This window comes from Mesocricetus auratus, unplaced genomic scaffold, assembly GCF_017639785.1.
Source record: "Mesocricetus auratus isolate SY011 unplaced genomic scaffold, BCM_Maur_2.0 Super-Scaffold_15014, whole genome shotgun sequence".
NCBI classification, from domain to species: domain Eukaryota; kingdom Metazoa; phylum Chordata; class Mammalia; order Rodentia; family Cricetidae; genus Mesocricetus; species Mesocricetus auratus.
Genome location: NW_024429186.1, coordinates 15844272 through 15862937, shown reverse-complemented (window position 1 = coordinate 15862937; position 18666 = coordinate 15844272). Strand labels below are relative to the sequence as shown.

The window sequence follows — 18666 nt, the reverse complement described above, 5'->3', positions numbered from 1 at the left end:
TCTAGAACTTTCACAGCTTAACTGGAATCTTTCTGTTAATACATGGCTCTTGGCGCATAAGGGACTCAAGCGACGCCATTCCCAGATCCATCACCACTATGTGGCCTTTGGGGAGTCATTTAACCTCTCTTCTGATTTGTGTAAGAATAAGATAAATGCAGAAATAAAATCTATCCCAGTGCTTTGAAGTCATTGGGCTCTGTGGACACGTCGGCTCACGCCTCTGCTCTACCATAGCTATTTCTGGCCTGTCTGCCTTGAAGGCCGGCTCATAGAGGGGTTGGGCATGCTTTTCCTTGAGGGCTGGTACACATTTTCAAAGCAAACTCAGGTTCTCAGTTCTGGTGGCTGCCATGGGCTTTGCCTGGCTATTGTCCCCCAACACCTACTGGAAATACCATCATGGAGGGCGGGGACCCCACTTGACTCTGAGGATGGTAGGCTGGAAAGGACTATCCTAGAAGGGTAGGAAATGGACCTCTCAGAGCCCTTTTTCCTTTATGCTGAAGACTTGTGGAATCTTAACACTTGTGGGATGTTATGAGCCCACTCCATCTCAAGTTAATCCTCAGTCAGGTTCCAGAATCCTATTTAGACCACTGCCAATCTGATGGTTAGTGGCCTAAGATTACTACAATTGTCAGCCTTAATAATTCCTTTTTGAGAGAGGTTCTCTCATAGCCCAGGCTGGCCTTGAACTCACTGTATAGTTAAGGATGACCCGGAACTTCTGATGTTTCTGCCTGTGCCTCCCAGGGACTGGAATTGCAGGTGTGTGAACAATTATTCCCAGTTTAACCTTAATGAAAGTTATATTACATGTGTGTGAGTTGTGAGTGAGTGTGTATGTGTGAGTTGAGTATGTGTGTGTGAGTGTGTGAGTATGTGTGTGAGTGTGTATGTGTGAGTTGAGTATGTGTGAGTGTGTGAGTGTGAGTGTATGTGTGAGTGTGTATGAGTGAGTGTGAGTGTGAGTGAGTGTGAGCATGTGTGAGTGTGTGAGTGTATGTGTGAGTGTGTATGAGTGTGTGAGAGTGTGAGAGTGTATTGTGAGTGAGTGTGTGAGTGTGTAAATGTGTGTCCGTGAGTGTGAGTGAATGTGTATGAGTGTGTATGTGAGTATGTGAGTGTGAGTGTATGTATGAGTGTGAGTTGAGTATGTGTATGTGAGTGTGTTGGTGAGTATGTGTGTGTGAGTGTGAGTGAGTGTAAGTGTGTGAGTGTGTGTCAGTGAGTGTGAGTGTATGTGTGAGTGTGTATGTGAGTATGAGTATAGGTGTGAGTGTGAGTTGAGTATGTGTATGTGAGTGTGTTAGTGAGTATGTGTGTGTGAGTGTGAGTGTGAGTGAGTGTGAGTGTGTGAGTGTGTATTGAATATGTATGTGAGTGTGAGTGTGTATGTGAGTGTGAGAGTATATGTGTGAGTGTGTGTGAGTGTGTATGTGAGTATGTGTGTGAGTGTGAGTATATGTGTGAGTGTGTGAGTGTGGGTGAGTTGATATGTGTATGTGAGTGTGTCAGTGAGTATGTGTGTGAATGAGAGTGTATGAGTGAGTGTGTGTGTATGTGAGTGTGTGAGTGTGTGTATGTATGAGTGTGTGTGTATATGTGAGTGTGTGTATGTGAGTGTGTGAGTATGTGTGAGTGTGTATATGTGTGTGTGAGTTGAGTATGTGTATGTGAGTGTGAGTGTGAGAATGTATGTGTGAGTGAGTGTGTGAGTGATGTATGTGTAGAGGTCAGAGGCCATCTCACAGAGCCAGTTTCTCTTTCTGCCTTGTGAATCAAACTCAGGCTGTCAGACTTGGCAGCAAGCTCCTTACCATCCCCCAGCCTCGCCCTCACATTTGTTGGCTGCTGCTTGCTGAGTGGTAACTGGGTTCCAGACTCTCCATGGAGTTCATGTTACACAGAGACCATGTTACCACCCATGTGTGACAGGGTCAGCTACTTCTCCTGGTTCACAGAAGCTAAGGAGCCCCAGCCACTCATGTGGCTAGTGAACCAAGGTCTAGAGGGCAGTAAAGCCAGGCTCTGAGTCACAGCTCTGTGACACCACCTTTGGCGTGGCATGGAGCTTGCCCAGGGTGGCCTGTAGTGTCTCCAGTCTTCAGCTGGCCTGACAGCACAGAGCTGAGGGACAGGGCCTGGTGGGTCTCCAAAGTCCTTAGATTTAACTCATCCTTCGGGCTCTGCTTCTCAAAGTGCCCTCCCCCAGGGCTAAGAATCAGCCTCATGTGAAAGTGAGTGAGGAATCCAGGTTTTAGGCCCCATGCTGACCTACTGAGTGAGGGATCCTGGGGATAAAGTTCAGCATCTTCTGAGACAGCTTCCCAGGGGCTTCTGAGGACCCTGCTCTGGACCCGCTGTGGCTATAGCTCACAAACTCACTAAGGGTGAGCCCCCAGGGAGGTGCCCTTCGACCTATGTTACACATGGAGCACAAAGAACAAGTTGGCAACAAATAAAGAAGCTGTTCAAGAATCCTCCATGGCATGCCAGGCATGGGGTACACGTTTGTAATCCCAGCACACAGAAACACAGAAAGTGGAGGCAGAAGATCTCAAATTTGAGGCTAGCCTGGACTACATACTGTCTCAACAAATTCCTTCCCTCCCTCCCTCCCTCTCTCCCTCCCTCTCTCCCTCCCTCCCTCCCTCCCTCCCTCTCTCCCTCCCTCTCTCCCTCCCTCCCTCCCTCCCTCTCTCCCTCCCTCCCTCTCTCCCTCCCTCCCTCCCTCCTCACTCATCCACTTGCTCACGCACTCGCTCTCCCACACACAACCCTCTGTATCACAAGAACTATGTCTAGACACCTTCCTAGTGGCAGAAGGGTGACGGGTGTTTTGACAGTGGCACAGAGCTGGGCCCTGCAGAATACAGGGCAAGCCCATTCTTAGGACCATATGAAATAAGTACCCCCAAATGAACATAACAGAAGACAGTTTTTAAATTCACCTTGCCTTTGCCAGGGACCCATGACTGAGGAGTTTCCACAGCAGGAGACTTTTGGGGCCCAGGAGAGTCTTGGGTAAACTGGGATGAACGTGTCACCCTGAGCAACAAGGTAGTGGCTGAGCGATGTTTGGATGGTGAAGGAGGTCTTCTCAGTCACATGAGGGCCACCCACGGATCCCCGCCAGGGCTTCTGATCATTACTTCCACTGGGTCTGCACCAAGGCTTGTCTCTCTCCCTGTGCTGTCTACTCTAGGCAGCCTTTGTGCCTCTGAGACAGCTGCTCCCTGTCCTGTCAGCCCCAAGCCTCCCCACTTCCTTCTTAAGTCCTCTCTCCCTCCCATGTGGTAGAAGATGGAGACACCATCACAGACATTTCACGGGTGAAACTAGACCAACCCATCTCTAAGGCAGAGTCTCCTTCAGAGATCCTGTCAACTAGCAGCCGTAAGCCAGGAGCTTTCCGGTCAGGGCTGAGGCCTGAGGAAAGTTCTCTTGACTTAAATCCCCTATGGGGACTGGACGGTCTTTCCTCAGTAGCATCCCGTTAGCCTCTGAGTCCAGCTGGTCTCTCCAGCTTCTTCTTTCTAAAATGATTTCCCAGGGATGCGCTGCAGCCACAGATGCCTAGAACCTGAGGTGTGGAGGGGATCCTGGAGCTTAGAGCCATCGGGACAACAGAGGGATAGAGAGAGACCAGGACTGAAAGACAGGAGAGAGATAAAGAGAATCCCAGACTGTCATTGTTTGAATCCACAGATACAGCAGATCGAATGCTGCCACTTTCTGATTCATGGGCTAAAAGGCTCTATCACCTTTCTCTCTAACTTTCGTATTGCAGAGGTCACTCCCAGAAGTGTCTCTGGAAAGAAGAGGAAGAGAGATGGCCGTGGGGATAGAGACAATAAGGACAAAGTGCAATGACACATATGTGTGAAAATGCCACAAGTGCCTACTAGTGTGACAGTGGCATGACTGTTACAGGGGTAACCACCACTTTCTGCTTGGAACTGAGGACTGCCCACTGGAAGGAAACAGGGTTTGGTGCTGTAAACGAGGTCAAAAGCCCATGTCTTAGACCATCATGAGGCAGCCACAAGCTACTGCTATTGGTTTTTTGTTTGTTTGTTTGTTTGTTTGTTTGGGTTTTTTTTGCTAAATAGATACTATGTATCAGCACAAGTGCCTTCTAAATATTTATGTAAATGACAATGGGAGAAGCTTTTTTGTTGCTATCAGTAGCAATTATTGCAATGAGAATAAGCATTGAGTGTTTGGCCCTGGGTGAACCATTTTTATGGCTTCCTCTAAGGTTCATGTGGGGTAGAAATAACGTAAGTGCCAACGGAGGAGTGGAGTGCTGTGGAATGCTATCTTCTGGGCACGACGTGGCTGTGGCATTCTTGAGCTCCCAGCACCTATGATTGTCTGCACAAGACTGGGCTTTTCAATATTCTGTCAAAGAGGAGGAAAGGGCTTACGCAGTCCCACTCTTTCCCCAAGGATCTATCGGCAGTTAATATTTGTTGAGGGAGAAAGTGATGTAGTCCCTGACAAGTTGCCTATGCTCCTGGGAATAACCTCTCACCCATGCTTCTGCAAGTGACCATCACGAAACTCACTGGGACACCAACAAATACCGACCAAAGGTGTGAAAGGCAGAAAGTGACCAGCTGGTCGTGGAACCCAGCGAGAACTGGATAGAACATGAGAGGGTGAAGGAGGGCAATTACAATCAAAATCCATTACAGACAAGAGTCATTCCTGCTGCTGCTAAGCACCCTGCTGTTGTTACAACCACACGACTATCTTCTCATCCAGAAGCCTCTTCCCTCCCACAGCTCAGCTCCCTCGCTGCCCTCAACTCCCTTTTCTGCAGCACCCAGCCTGCTTTAATGCGTCGAGCATCAAATAATCTCAAGACACCCCACACTCTTGTCTGACAGATAAATGCTAACACATACTCTGGGTTGTTGATGTCTCTGAGCAGAGGGTGCGGTGGCCCGCCATTCGCCTACCTAACATCTCTGTTGGCTCACTGCTGTCCAGGCAGTGTCCCAAAAGATGGGTCCCTGTCCCTGCAGTACTGTAGGCTTTAGAAAGCATGCAGGCTCCAACACACTGAAGGTCTTACAGTTTGGATCCTGAATGCCCTCCAAGGGCCACATGTTGAAGGCTGGGTGCCCAGTCTGTGGCACAGCTGGGAAGAGAGGGACATTTAGGAGGTGGGGCCTTGTAGGAAGAAGTTAAGTCATTAGAGCTGTGACCTTTAAGGGGATTCTATAGTCCCAGGCCTTTCCTTGCTTACCCCGTTGGTAGTCAGAATATGAACAGGTCTCCTCCACTGTTCACTCCTACCATAATAGACTGTGTGCTGACGCCCAGGGTCAAGCAACCATACCCTGAACCCTCTGACACCGAGTCTGGTTAGTAAGGTGATTATCTCAGGTGTTTTGTTACCGTGACAGGGGCTAACACACAATCTGTAATGGCCGGACCACTGCCAACATAACATGCGCTTTCTGATTCTCTTACAAGCCCTCTGATTAACAGCACAAAGCACCGCTTTGTTTCCCCTGGACTTGTTTCTATGGGCGCCTTCTGTCTAAGCAAGTGGTCCTGGTTTCTCCTTTATGACCTTTACAAAGCCCGTCTATGGAAGCAGGGGTGAATGTTCCCAGGAAAACGCAGGCAGATGAGAGGTGATGCTTGGATGTAGGGAAACTGGTGAGCCATGATTCACAGGATGGGATGTGACTTGCTCACCCAAGCCTTGGAGGCCCACAGACACAGAAGATCTGTCCCTCGGCCACCCCTGCTGTGATTTGGGGTCATTTGCCCCAGCAAAACTTGTGTTAAGACTTGGTTGGCTGTCAACACAGTGACACGTGAAGGTGGTGCCTTAAAGAGGGACTAATGATGGATTGAGACACTAGATGGATTCTCTCTGGAATGGATAAGCCCCAAAAGCAGCTAGTTCTGACTTTGTTCTGCTCACATTTGCACACGTCTGTCTGCCCTTTGGTCCACCATGGCATGAAACAGCAGGCGGCTCTTCCTTACCAGACACTGCTTCCAGCCAACATAAAGCTTTTCCTGTGTAAACCACCAGGCCTCAGGTACGGTCTTATAGTAATGGAAAATGGATGAAGATGCTTACACTGAAGGAAGATGGGTCTCGCACAGTCCTGTCTCCAAGACTTTGCCCAGCCTTTGTCCATGCTGTCGTCTGGTTGGATGTCTTCTCCACACAACCCCCATCAACCCAGGACAGTTCCACTTATCTTACAAAGACCAGGTCCTGCATGAATGTGGACCATGTGGGAATAATTTATCCACTTCTCCAGCCACTACTTACAAAAAGCACAGCCCCCATCCCAGATTGAAGACAGTAGGAAGGCTAATTTGAATTTTAGGGGTAGAATCCTGCTTGGGAATTTCCAGTGTCCCTGGAGAACCATTTCCATATTTTCATAGGCCATCCTGTGGGTTGCTGATGTGATGCCCTCTGTAGAGCTGGGTGATCACAAAAAGACAAGACAAGCCTCCCCTGTGTCCATTGCAGGTGGCAACACAAGGAGTTGAAGGGACCCTGGCTGAATGTGTGAAGCTATTAGATCCCCTCAGGCCTGGGGACCAGAGACTGGGTGGAGAGGATGTCTCTGGAAAGGAAGGTGACATCTCCAGGGACAAGTATCGAAGGCCAGCCCTGGGCACAAGCAGACGGGGTCTCTCAGGATTGTCAAGTCAGAGAGCATCCGGGGATAGAAAGAGAACTGAGCAGAGGACCTGATGGGATTCGGTTCTCACTCAAACCTGCAGCTGAGTGACTTCAGATCATGCTAAGCCCCACCCCAAAAGCTCTGACTCATAGATGTAAAGTAAGCTAGAGAGGCTGTAAATATGTTATTTGGGGTTACACTCCTAGAAGCACGAGGTCACAGGGTACCCATAAAAAGGAAGGAATCTATACATACATACAAACTGCAAAGATGGCCCTGAACACTGTATTGCCAACTGGATACCAAGAGGCTGGACATGCAGCCTGGCAGGGATGAAACCTCATCGGGGTTATTTAAAATACACCCAAAGCTAATTCAGTGGAGACACAAAATGAGCATAGACACGCTACAGGGCAAGCCTGGAGGGACCCATCTACAGCTCAGAATCTTCTCTAGAGATCTCAGGAACCACCACTTGAAGCAGGAAACTTAACTGTGCCGAAGTCGGGGCTGAGGCCATTTCTGGCTGAAGAAGTGTTCCTTTGTTTGCATGACCCAGCAGTTGAATTGTTCAGAGATGCAGTCACCCAGGGAGGAGGCCAGCCCAAGAGGCTCCCAGGTCTTTGTCTTTGGTGCTAGCCTAGCTGCCTCCTTAAACAGGCATCAGATTTGAAAATTAAAACTGTATGGCTGGGGTATTTAAGATCATACCCAGCAGCTGACCCCTTTAAAGATCTGGCCTTCGGAACATTCCAGGCTGGGTCACTTATCAAATGGAGATTGACTTTTATCCGATTAACGGATGGAGAAGCGCCCTTCTCCATCTCACAGGAGCATTCTGGGGGAGCATCGCTCTGCAGACTGCAGGGGAAAGTTGGGCCTTGGCTTCCCTCCCGCTCGGCCAGTGGAAAATTACAAAGAAGACAGAGCTGTCCTCCATCTCATCTTGCTCATCAGCTCTTCCCAGGCACAGAAAAACATACAGAGTACCCTCCCAATAAAACCAATGAATGAGCCTTCACTTACCTGGGGCGGAGAGGAGTCTGGGAGGTGGCGGAGGTGGAGGCGGAGGGGGCAGAGGGGGTGGGGGCCGGCACTGGCAGATGTGTTGGCAGCTGTCAGTCACCTTAGAACAAGACTTCTGGGGCTCAGCATGTGTCACCTGCAGATACAGACACAGCAAGGAGACATAGGAGGCCACGAGGCAGCTAGAAGCTGAACTGAGCCTGGCCCAAGTCCTTTCCAGGCCACAACGTGGGATTCTTCATTAAGACCAAAGCATGTAGAATAGACAGGAGTCAAAGGGTTTATACCCAGAGAGTGGCAGCTAGACAGCATAGGCTAGACCCTGTTTCTAGTCACAGCTCATCCAACTTTTCTATATCTGTGTAGAGCAGGGTCCCCCATCTGGGGAGGGAACCACCTGTCTGGTCCTTGGTCTACATCCTATATGATCAAAGGACAGGATAATCTTCTGGTGTTCTCTGGTAGCATTTGAGTAGTTTGTGGGGACACATCTACCAAATCATCCAGTTCCCCCGGCGCCCCTCCCAAGTGCTTCCTTATTACTTGGCAACCTCTATGCATCCGTCTCTCCCTCCTATATCCTCCTGCCATCCCTGGCCATTGCATATATTGTCCTGATGGCTGGAATGCTACCCACCTGGCCCACGGTGTCACCACTCCCTGGCCAGGCTGAATCTCCTTCTCAGAGGTTCCTTGGTATCAGGTCTCATTTCTGCTACTTAGTTCCAGCTGTCTTCGCTGTGGGACTGTAAGCTATGCCAGGACAGGGCTAGGCCTTGACTTCCCTCTCACGATTTAAACCAACACCCAAGGGAAGGGTCCAGAATTCCCAGAGAGCTGGCCATTGAATGAACAAACATCAAAGACTGGACCAGAACCTGTGCCTCACAGGTCTGGGCCTGGGATCTTCCTAGGATGGGTCTCTGCTTCTTGATGTCGGCTACGGAAGGTTGTGATCAACCGTGGCTCCTCATGCTAGCTGTGTCCTGAAACTCCCAGTCAGCTCCGGTACATTCCTGTCTTAGCCTTAGGACCTGTGAACTGAGACTTTTGCAGGGAAGAGGAGCCTGAGGTGTTTTACTTTAGTCTTCCAGTCAATCACAGAGAGAGCCAGCCTGAGAACCCCGGGTTAGACAGGTGGGTCCCCTGGAGTCCCTCAGTTGTGTGAGAGGAGGCACAGGACTGGATACTCCCTTTGTACTTGGAGGCACAGCAGCTGCATAATGGATGTCAGGGTGGATGCGACTCAATATATCTAAGAGGCCAACAGGCTTCTACAGATCACCTCTTGGTATTTTAAAGGGCTACTGACTATGTTTCTGACACTGGAAGGCAGCCCTGTCTCCACGGGAAGGGAGTATTCTTAGAGTATGCACTTCCTTCATTCCTGCATTGACATGACTCAATGTCTGAGTCCCTCCCCCAAGCAGCCTGACCCCTGCCCTGCTCTAGATCATCATGGTCTAAGACTGGAGCTTGAGCGTGGCAACTTCATACCATGCCCAGGCAAAGCAATTATTATCCCAATCTCCATGCAGGCAAGTTCAGAAAGACCTGGCCTGACACAATAACCTATTCTTTTTTTTTCTTTTTTTTTTATGAGAGGATATAAGGGTACAGATCTATGAGGGTGTTTAATGTGATCAAATGACAGGCAAGAAAATTGAGACCAATTTTTCAAGACTGAAGGAGGAAGAAATGAAGGCGCTCGCTCGTTACATTGGAAAAATCAGTGGATCCTCGTCTCTCGTGTGAAGACTCCACTAAGACCCAAGTGAACAACCGCTCAACAACCTGTGCTCACAGAAGGGTCAAGTCTGAGCTGGCTGTCCTTCTTGCCATGGGGTGGGCTCTAGCTGGGCCCCACTGGAGTTTCCATAGGTTCTTTTTTTTTAAAGATTTATTTATTACATATACAGTGTTCTGCCTACATGCCAGAAGAAGACACCAGATTGAATTGTAGATGGTTGTGAGCCGCCATGTGGTTGCTGGGAATTGAACTCAGGACCCCTGGAAGAGCAATCTCCAGCCCTCCATAGGTTCTTCTGCATGGGCCTAAGACTGATAAGTCTCCATCCATTGGGCCCTTTGTCCACCAACAGGGTTCTCTTCACCTTTCAAAACCCTTTCTTACACAATCACAACTGTCTGGGACAAGCTGTCCCTGTAGCCCAACTTGGGCCTCCCTGATCCCTGCTTTCCCTTCAGCTTGTAAACATTCCTCTTTGGGGCAAGTCCCCCTGCTGTTTTATACTGTCTGTCTCCTCACAAGAAACTACAGGTGTCTCGGGGAAGACAAGTGTCCTGTGTTGTATTCATACTGAGCAAGTGGCACGCATGCTAAGCCCTGTTAGCAACACGCTGTCTTCCCTTCACAAGGAGGACAGATATGGGAAGCTTATTAGCCATACAATAGGTGAGAGAGGGGTCAGCCTAAATAATGGGCTCAGCATCTAACCCAACACTCTCCAGAGCCCTGTGACCCTCTGATGCTTGTCTTAGGTACTTTTCTCATTTGTTGGGAAGAGTTCAGTTTGATTCACAGCCCCAGGGACAGTTCATGGTAGGAAATGCCCAGCAGCAGGAGGTTGATGTTACTGGTCACATTGTGCCTACTATCAGGAAGCAAGGGGACAGAAATGTGGACAGAGGCAAATAGGGACTTTATTGGGAACAGGTCTAGAGGTCATTCATGGGATATTCTGGCTGAGAATTTGGCTGCATTTTGCCCATGTCCCGAAATTGGAGTTAGATTCAAGGCCAATTTGTGTGGCTCTCACATCCAGTGTGGATGCTGCCTCCTAAACATGTCCAGAATTTACCTGCCTCTCTCCATTTCCTCTGTTACTGCCCTACACCAGGTATCCATGCGTTTTACCTAATATTGCTAGGGAAACTGCCTGGTTAAATTTGAATGGTGGATATACACTAAACTACATTGCAGCTGACAAATGCCCCCAGTATTGTACAGAATATACTCATGCTAAAAGTGAAAACAGGCTTTGTATCTGCTCAATATGGTAACCCTGCTCTCACCGTAGGCCTCTTTGCCCCTTAGGGTCTTGTGCCCTGGAATCAGAATGTCTAAAGTGACAATCTGAGATGCTGTCATGTCTGACTTTGATCGCTCCATTGTTCTTAGGAGTCCAGGGATCAAATCTCAACTTGAAAGTGGTCAGAGGCTTGCCTGCTCCTCTTCTCCCTGGGTCTTTCCATGTCTCATTCTTGCCCTTGGCTTCAGCCTGTCCCCTCTGTCAAGGTGCTTTACCATCTAGTGGTGACACCTCAGTGGGAGGTTTCTTGATCTCCCTTTCCAGGTCTAAGCCATTTGCTCCTCCTGAGAGCTTTTGTCGGCAGTAACTTGTTTGATGACCTCACCAGCACAGTCTGTCAGTGCCACAAGGACAGGGACCACTCACTAAACCACTTGACACACAACCTGTCATCCAGGAGGCACCTGGTAAACGCTATGCTGGAAAACGCAAGCCGGGGGAGTTAAGTGGAGGACTCAGCAGCTTCTACTGGGTCTGGGAGAGCTTTGCTTCATGCTAGCACACAGAGGCGCATAAGGGCCAGATCCAAGCCTGTCTCTCTGGCACTGGCTGTAGACAAGTAACCCACAAGGATGATGGCTTCTGGCATCTTTTAAGGAGATGGGCCAGCACCACAGTAACTTGATGAGACACACTCCTGTCACACCTAATAAATCTGCCAGCCTGTCATCCTCTTCCCTTACAAGAAAAAAAGAATCAACTGAAGTGAACTTGGAAGAACCCGAAATCACAAAAGCTCCATTGCAGACACATTAAACGGGGAGGAGGGTTAAGGAACACTCCCACCAACCTTTGGCAATTAAAGTGCCATTGGACTTAAGCGACTCTGTGTCTTATCATCCTGCCACAGCCTGAGGTTTCCGACAGTTTCAAGGGAGGAACCCGCCACACGAGGGACCCAGGTTTCTTCCTTCATCAACTGGTCCATTAATCAGAAGACAGTTGTATCAGGCCTATCCTTTAACCCTCTAGAGGATTCTTAGGAAGAATGCTCGTGGAAGCAGCAATGGCTCCGAGCTCTTTCTCTAAGTCAGGAAAACTCCTGTGACCTGACAAGTTCATCCTCTCCACTTAAATAGGAACGCATGGCCTTGTGAGCTTCCTCCTCCATCCTGTGTTCCTTCCCGAATCTCCTGCTAAAAACAAAACCCATTCATTCCCAGGCCCCCTTCCTTTCCCCTGCTCTCTCTGCCCCTATCATTTGTAGATTAATTTTCCAGAGCTTCAAGCCAAGATCTTGCCCATTCTATTTAACTGGAGGACTCTTTTCTAATTGATTTTCATGAGAATTGATTTGTATTGAGTTTGAGAATCCGAAACACACTCGCACAATTGCTTTTGTAAAAAACTGCCTGCCTGCAGGACACACAGAGCTACGTTTTGTTTTGTTTTGTTTTGTTGCATTAGTCCTAATGGGTAGGGCAGGTGGTTGTAACTCTTCTCTTTAGACCGTCTCTAACACACAGGGCAGCTAGCAATATTACTAGTGTTCTCTCGGTCCTAACTGAAAGGTCTTTGGGAAGACAAGGAAGGAGGCATACACATGCACAGACAGGTGAATTCAGCAACAGAGCCCGGATAGAAATTGAGCCGAGGGACCTAGTCTCAATGTTGAGAACTGACAACTCTGAGTCCTGAGGACACAGCAAGTTTAAACAAAGCAATCATAAGCCAGAGGCAGACCAGAGCAGAGAAAGCAGAAGCGTTGAACTGTGCTGGGTGTGGGGTGCCTCTAGAAGGTGATGGAGATGGAGGTGTCTGCCCAGTGGATGGCAAGATTGGTAGCACCTTACATCCCAGTAACAGCAAGGTCAGCTTCTAACCATGTTTCCTATGGTCTAGGAGATGTACCCAGCAAACAAGTTCTGAATCCACAGCAGTAAGAAAGGAGAAATCCAGACTCTGAGAGCTTCTGCATGTCGTTCAGTCACTTAGCTGGTGAAGGACAGAGCTGGGCATGGGAACTTGGGCAGGACGAGAGAGCATCCTTCTCCCCATCCAACCCTCTCCCTGCCTTAAGGAGTAACTGCAGTTGGTGCTTAGTCTCTGCCTGGGAGACCAGGGGACCAAAGGTGAGGGATTTGTCCTCAGGTCGTCTTGACAGATGTTTGGTATGTGTTAATTCATCCACCTCCCTGGCCACAACTTACAAGGAGCACAGCCCCCACCCCAGTAGGAAGGCTAATTGGAAGTTTAGGGGTGGGATCTGTAGTAGGAAACAAGGAACCATAGGGGGATCCTTTTTCTTTTTAAGTTTGTTTCTTTCCCCAAATGCTGCAGTAGAGGATACTATGAGATCTCAGAACCTTTCTGTGCCAGTTCGGTCCTGCAGGCTGTTAGGCCAAAACTGAGGCTCCTTATGAAGTTTGTCTTTTTGGAGTCAGAGCATGCAGTAGTTGACCAGTTTTTTTTCTCCCCAACTGTCCCTCAGGACCAGTCAGTAGGTGGCTACGGGATGCACTCTGAAGTGACCCCACCTCCTTCCCAGGAGGTCTCTACCCAACTCACCTGAACTAAGCCCCAGAGTGGGTGCAGCGCACAGTGCAGCAGGAGTGAGGGCCAGCAGCAGCCACGGCGCAGCACCAGGTCCCGGAGGAGCATCTCGACCCAAGGCGCCCACTGGTGGGCTCAACTGTCAAGGGAGCAAGGCTTGAGTCAGACGGACACGATGCAGGCACAGTAGCATCGATTCATGTACGAACGCGGCGAGAACTCACTTGCCCCGCACTTTGGGGCACCAGCGCAAAGCAAGCCTTCATCTTCGTTCCAGCGTGCACACTTGCTGAGTCTCAGTGCATCCCAGAACTGACACCCTATCTTGTCGCACATCCCCCTCCTCCTCAGAATACTGCGTGCACACCTTGATCCCATACCCGCCTCCAGAAACATTCAAACACACTTACTGAGCCTCACACAGCCCCCAGAAACCGCCATGTACAACTCTGACAAAGAGTAAGCTTCAAACCCGGCTACAAACCACTCTGTACGCGCACACACTGTGACCCCCATGCGCTGTCACCGACTCCCGCCCGCACATTCCTAGACTCTGCATGCACAGTACCACCAAAGCACTCGCTGCGTGCAATCTCTCTACCCCAGGGACTTCACTGCGCATACTGCCACTTAGGCACCTCCGTACGCGCCCCCTTGGCCGCCCAAGCTCCAGCTCCTGCTCCCCGGTGGGCGTAGGTTTCCTGAACGCTCCCATTCCCGCTCGCACCCCTCCGATGCCTCACGCCACCTTTTCTGGCGGCGACCCCCACCGATCCTCGACACGGGGAAGGGAGCTCAGGGTTCCCCCACACACAACAGCTCTGTTTCTCAACGGCAGGACGGCCCCCATTTAAAGCCAGCCGCCTCCCCAGTCCCCCGCCCTCTAGGCGGGGCCTCCAAGCTCACCCTGGCGGCTGCGCGGGTGCTTGGGGGCTTCACACGCAGAGGAAGAGCGCGGGGCGCTGGAGCAAAAGTTTGCGCGCCGCTTGGGCCTCCAGGGCAGCTAGTCTGGGGACCCGGGGCGCGGCGCGCTCGCACGGGGCTCCGGGCTGCGCTTGGCCGCGCGCGGGCCGGGAAAGGCGGTCACCCCCGAGCCCGGGGCCCGGGTTGAACTGCCCAGGCAGAGGGCGGGGAAAGTGTCCTCGGATCCTTGGGGAGCCGGCCACGCGAGCCCTTCTCCAGCCCTGCCGCGGGTCGCAGCGCCGGCCGGGTCCCCGCCCTTCCCGGTGGCGCCGCGCGGCTGACCGGGGCGCGGGATGCCCGGGGCCCTCGGGAGGCAGCGGGCGAGAGGCGCCGGCCCGGAGCGCCCGCTCCGGCAGCAGGGCCGCGGGCGGAGGCGAAATAAATAATGCACGAAAAAGGAAAACAGACGTGAGCGGAGCCAGAGCCTCGCCCGCCTCCCTCCCGGGCTGCGCTCCCGCCCGCGCTCCCCGCTACCGCGGCCGCCAGCGCCGCTGCAGTGATTCCTCGTCTCCATCTAGCGAGGCTATTGTGTATTGGGCGCTAAATAATTTATTTATTCACCCTAGAGGCCGAGGACTCCCAGCGACAGTGACATCCTGCTCCTGGCTTGCCCTTCTCTCAAGTTCATCCCCAGGCTGACTAGTGGGCCTGGGTTTGTGCGCCATCCTCCTGGATGCCCCCCTTTCCAGCAGTCTCTGTGGATGCAGGCCTGGGAGGATACAAGCTAGCTCTCCAGGGCAATGTGTCTGACCTCCCACCACTCGGCAGTCATGACTTCAGGACTCTCCTCCATTACTCCGCTGAGTCTTGGGGGGAAGTCGCGCGACACCCCAGGGAGAAAGAACCTTTTCCTCCACCACTCGCAAACTCTGGTTTGAGGCAAAATTATCAACAAGTCGGTTCTTCAGGAAGGAGCTGGTTGCTCCTACCTCACAGGAACCTTTGTGGGCGCCACAGAGGCGCCCTGATCATCTGGTGATAGTGCTCTACAAGCACTCTGATGGATGGTCTCTGGAGGTGGGGGTGTGACAATTCGTGCTGAAGTCCCCAAGAGCTGGACAATCCTGCTTGGGGGGTTGGGTGAGAGAACCGGTGGCTTAAAGTGGAGGGTAGATATGATAGCTCACTGGCTTAAAACAAAAGTTGCTTAGTTCCTCTTGTCTGTGTCCAAGACACAGGTAAACCACACTTAAGTATAAACGCTCTGCAAGCCAGGCTTCAGACCGATTTTCCAGCAACTTCTTTTATCGGAGCCTTTCCTTCTCAGTGCATGCCTGACTGGCGTGCCCCACGGACGCCCAGTTCTATTCAACAGATGTGAGTGAGGCCTTGTCCCTTCCATGAAGTGGGGAGGGGCAGGTAAGGGAGCCAATAACATCAGTCAGTCATTGCCCCTACTTTGATTTTCCACTGTCACCGAGACAGGGGCCTGAACACGATGAGAGCAGAGGAATGGAAGCTGGGGAAAAGACTTCCAGGATAAAGTGACCTAGGGAACTCTTGGGTAAAAATATGGACACGTTTGGCCCTTCATTATTTCAGTCATTCATTCCATGCACTATCCACAAGCACTTAGTGGGAGCCAGACACAGTACAGCAGTTACAAAGGTATGTAGCAAATCACATACTTTGACAGTCAGGGAGAAATGATTAATGAGTAAGGCGCTTCCCAGGACAGTGTGGAAAACATGGAATGAAGCATTGAATGAAGCCTGTGAATCAGCCAGGATTGAATGAAACCTGTGAATCAGCCGGGATTAAATGACACTGGATGGTCTCGTGTCTTTGTAAATGTAGGTTAAACCAACCGGAGAATTTTGCCCAGGACAGGACTCCAGTCTTTAGCTAAGACAACAGCACCAGATACCTGGAGACCTTTGCTACTTGAAAATATTTGAAGTTCCCTTCTCATAGTCCTGGAAGGCTAAGGTTATTGTTCTGCTTGGAAAGTCCAGTATACTTTTTGTTTGTTTAACTCTTTGGGGGCCTGCCACCCAGTTCCTAAATAAATACACGGAGACTTATTCTTACTTACCAGTGACTGGACTTAGCTTGTTTCTAGCCAGCTTTTCTAGCTTAAATTATCCCATTTCTCTTTAACTACATTTTGCCTCTGGGCTTGTTACCCTTCTTTATTCTTTTCTTCTTGTTCTGTGGCTGGCTGGGTGACTGGCCCATGGCATCCTCCTCTCCATCTCCTTTACTCACTCCTCACTCTTTGCTTTTCTTTTCCCAAGATTTCTCCTCCTATTTATTCTCTCTGCCTGGCAGCCATGCCTATTTCTCTCTCTTGCCTAGCTATTAGCCGTTCAGCTCTTTATTAGACCAATCAGGTGTTTTAAGAAGGCAAAGTAACACAGCTTTACAGAGTTAAACAAATGCAATGTAAAAGAATGGAAGACAACTTTGCATCATTAAATATTCCATAGCATAAATGAATGCAACATATCTTAAAACAATCTAGAAATGTTTCCTAGCCAGAATCACACAGCTCTTGCCCTAAGATTCACACATACAGATTCTGATTACAGAGTCAAGACATTCTAGGCTGGGGTGTAGCTCAGTTGTTGGGGCACTTGCCTACCATGCACAAGGCCCTGGATAAGATCCTGGGTAGAGCATAGATCCGGCACAGTGGTGCATACTTCAAGTCCTAGTACTCAGGAGGTAGAGGCAGAGCCAAGAATATAAGAAGTTCAAGGTCATCCTTAGCTATATAGCAAGTTGGAGGCAAGTCTAGGTAGGTTTGTATGTTGGTATTCATTTACTTATGTACCTCTGGAGAATCAATCACCTTGTCCTCAACTGACACCAGGGAATGCCACAACCTCCCTTCTAATGAAGACCTCCTCTGAAATAGGTCTTACATGACATTGAAGGACCGAGGGAGTTCCTAGCTTCCTTCAGCCTTTCCAGACTCCTGTGACTTATGGTGTCTAATCACAAAAGTCATGGAACAACTTTACCAGGAGACCACTACCCATAGCCCTTGAAGAACATCGGTCAGTGAAGGACAACAGATGAAGGATGGAAGGAGACCTGGACATGGAGTCTACTGGGTCCATTTGGCCTATCAGGAGATGCCCAATAGGAGTGACAGATCACCTGGCGATATCTTCTGAAGCTGTGGCCAGTTTGACAACACCCTATCTTGTGTTTGCCTCTATCTGTCTCGTTTTATCTTATTCCTGTTGCTCTCGGATTTAGATCCTCACTAAAATGTATGTCATATTTATCCAGAGGAATGAACAAACAGAATGGACTAATAAGAGCTGATTTATTAGCTGGGTATACACAATCAGAGGCTGCTTAGTTCCACAGTGTCTGGCTGCAGGCTTAAGAACCAGGAAATAAATTACAAAGAGCAAGAAGCTAGGAACCTCAGAAGAAAGACAACAGCCCAGCCCCAGATGAAAGCAGGCATCTTGGAAGCCTGGAGCATCACTGATGCAAATCCACAGTCCAAGAGTAAAGAACCCGGGGTCTGATATCTGCAGGTGATGGTAACAGCAAACCCCAAACAAACACTTGCTGTTTAAGAGGAGTAACTTGTGCCCGCTGGCCTGAGCGACCCCCTTGGCTTTTTCTCTGGAGGCGGCTCACAGTCCATCGGATAACACTTCTCACATTCAGGATGTGTCTTCTCGGCTCAATTCTCGATTTTTGCCAGTTGTCTCTGGAGGAACTCTCACAAAACCCCTAAAGTGTGCTTTACCTATCTTCTATACATCCCCATCTAGTCTACCTCATAGACCTGCCAGGCATGGCTTTGATTACTGCAACAAATTGACAGGAGAGCCAAGTCCGACATCCCATCCAGAAAGTCTATTTGGTAGCACTACTTGCAGTCTGTGTAATTTGTCACTGCTCCTTAGGAGACATCGGGAAGTGATGCTTCCTTACAGTGACAGCTGATCTTGGTTGTCAACTCAGCTAGATTGATTCTTTTTTTTTAATATTTAATTACACGTACGGGGAGGGGGTGCACAGGAGCATAGGTACTTTCAGAAGACAGCATCAGGTGCCCTGGAAATGGAGACACAAGTAGTTGTGAGCCACCCGACATGGCTGCTGAAAACTGAACTTTAGGAGCCCCAGCATGGTAGCTCCCAAAGCTCCGTCCCAAGCTCACAGGAAGTAGGAATTGCCAGTAAGCAAGGCTCTATGGGATCAAGTGGCTCAGGGTGAGAGCGATGGCAGCTGTAAGGATACGGGGTTGGTTAATTCACTTTTTCTGGCATCATCGAACACTGTAAGAACAAAACAATCAGCTCAGAAAACTGATGGCTCACTTAAGCCAAGCTTTGTAAAAGCTTGAGGAACACCCACCCATGTAACAGACTGAAAGTCGAGCCCAGGATCTGGTTAGAAGGGAAGACGACAGAAAGGAGGCCAAATGCATAGCCATGCAGGTGTCTCAATCTAAATTAGGGCTGTTGTAGGGAAAAGGTTGG

General features: G+C 49.9%; 1 protein-coding gene across 3 annotated transcripts in view; it reads right to left on the bottom strand.

Annotated features, from left to right (window-relative positions):
- Positions 1-14606, bottom strand: part of Prima1 (proline rich membrane anchor 1) — a 50121-nt gene extending 35515 nt beyond the window's left edge. The window contains exons 1-3 of one of the 3 annotated variants that reach the window (XR_001196356.3): positions 14156-14606; positions 13265-13388; positions 7704-7839 (exon numbers count right to left, since the gene is read on the bottom strand). Coding sequence is in view for 2 of the 3 variants with exons in the window: in XM_013112068.3 (XP_012967522.1) it covers positions 7704-7839; positions 13265-13357 (229 nt within the window). In the remaining variant the exon portion in view is untranslated. Of the gene's footprint in view, positions 1-7703; positions 7840-13264; positions 13389-13997; positions 14114-14155 lie in introns of those variants that run through there. The other 2 variants (XM_013112068.3, XM_005068372.4) reach the window with 2 other exon arrangements.
- Positions 14607-18666: the final 4060 nt, after the last annotated feature.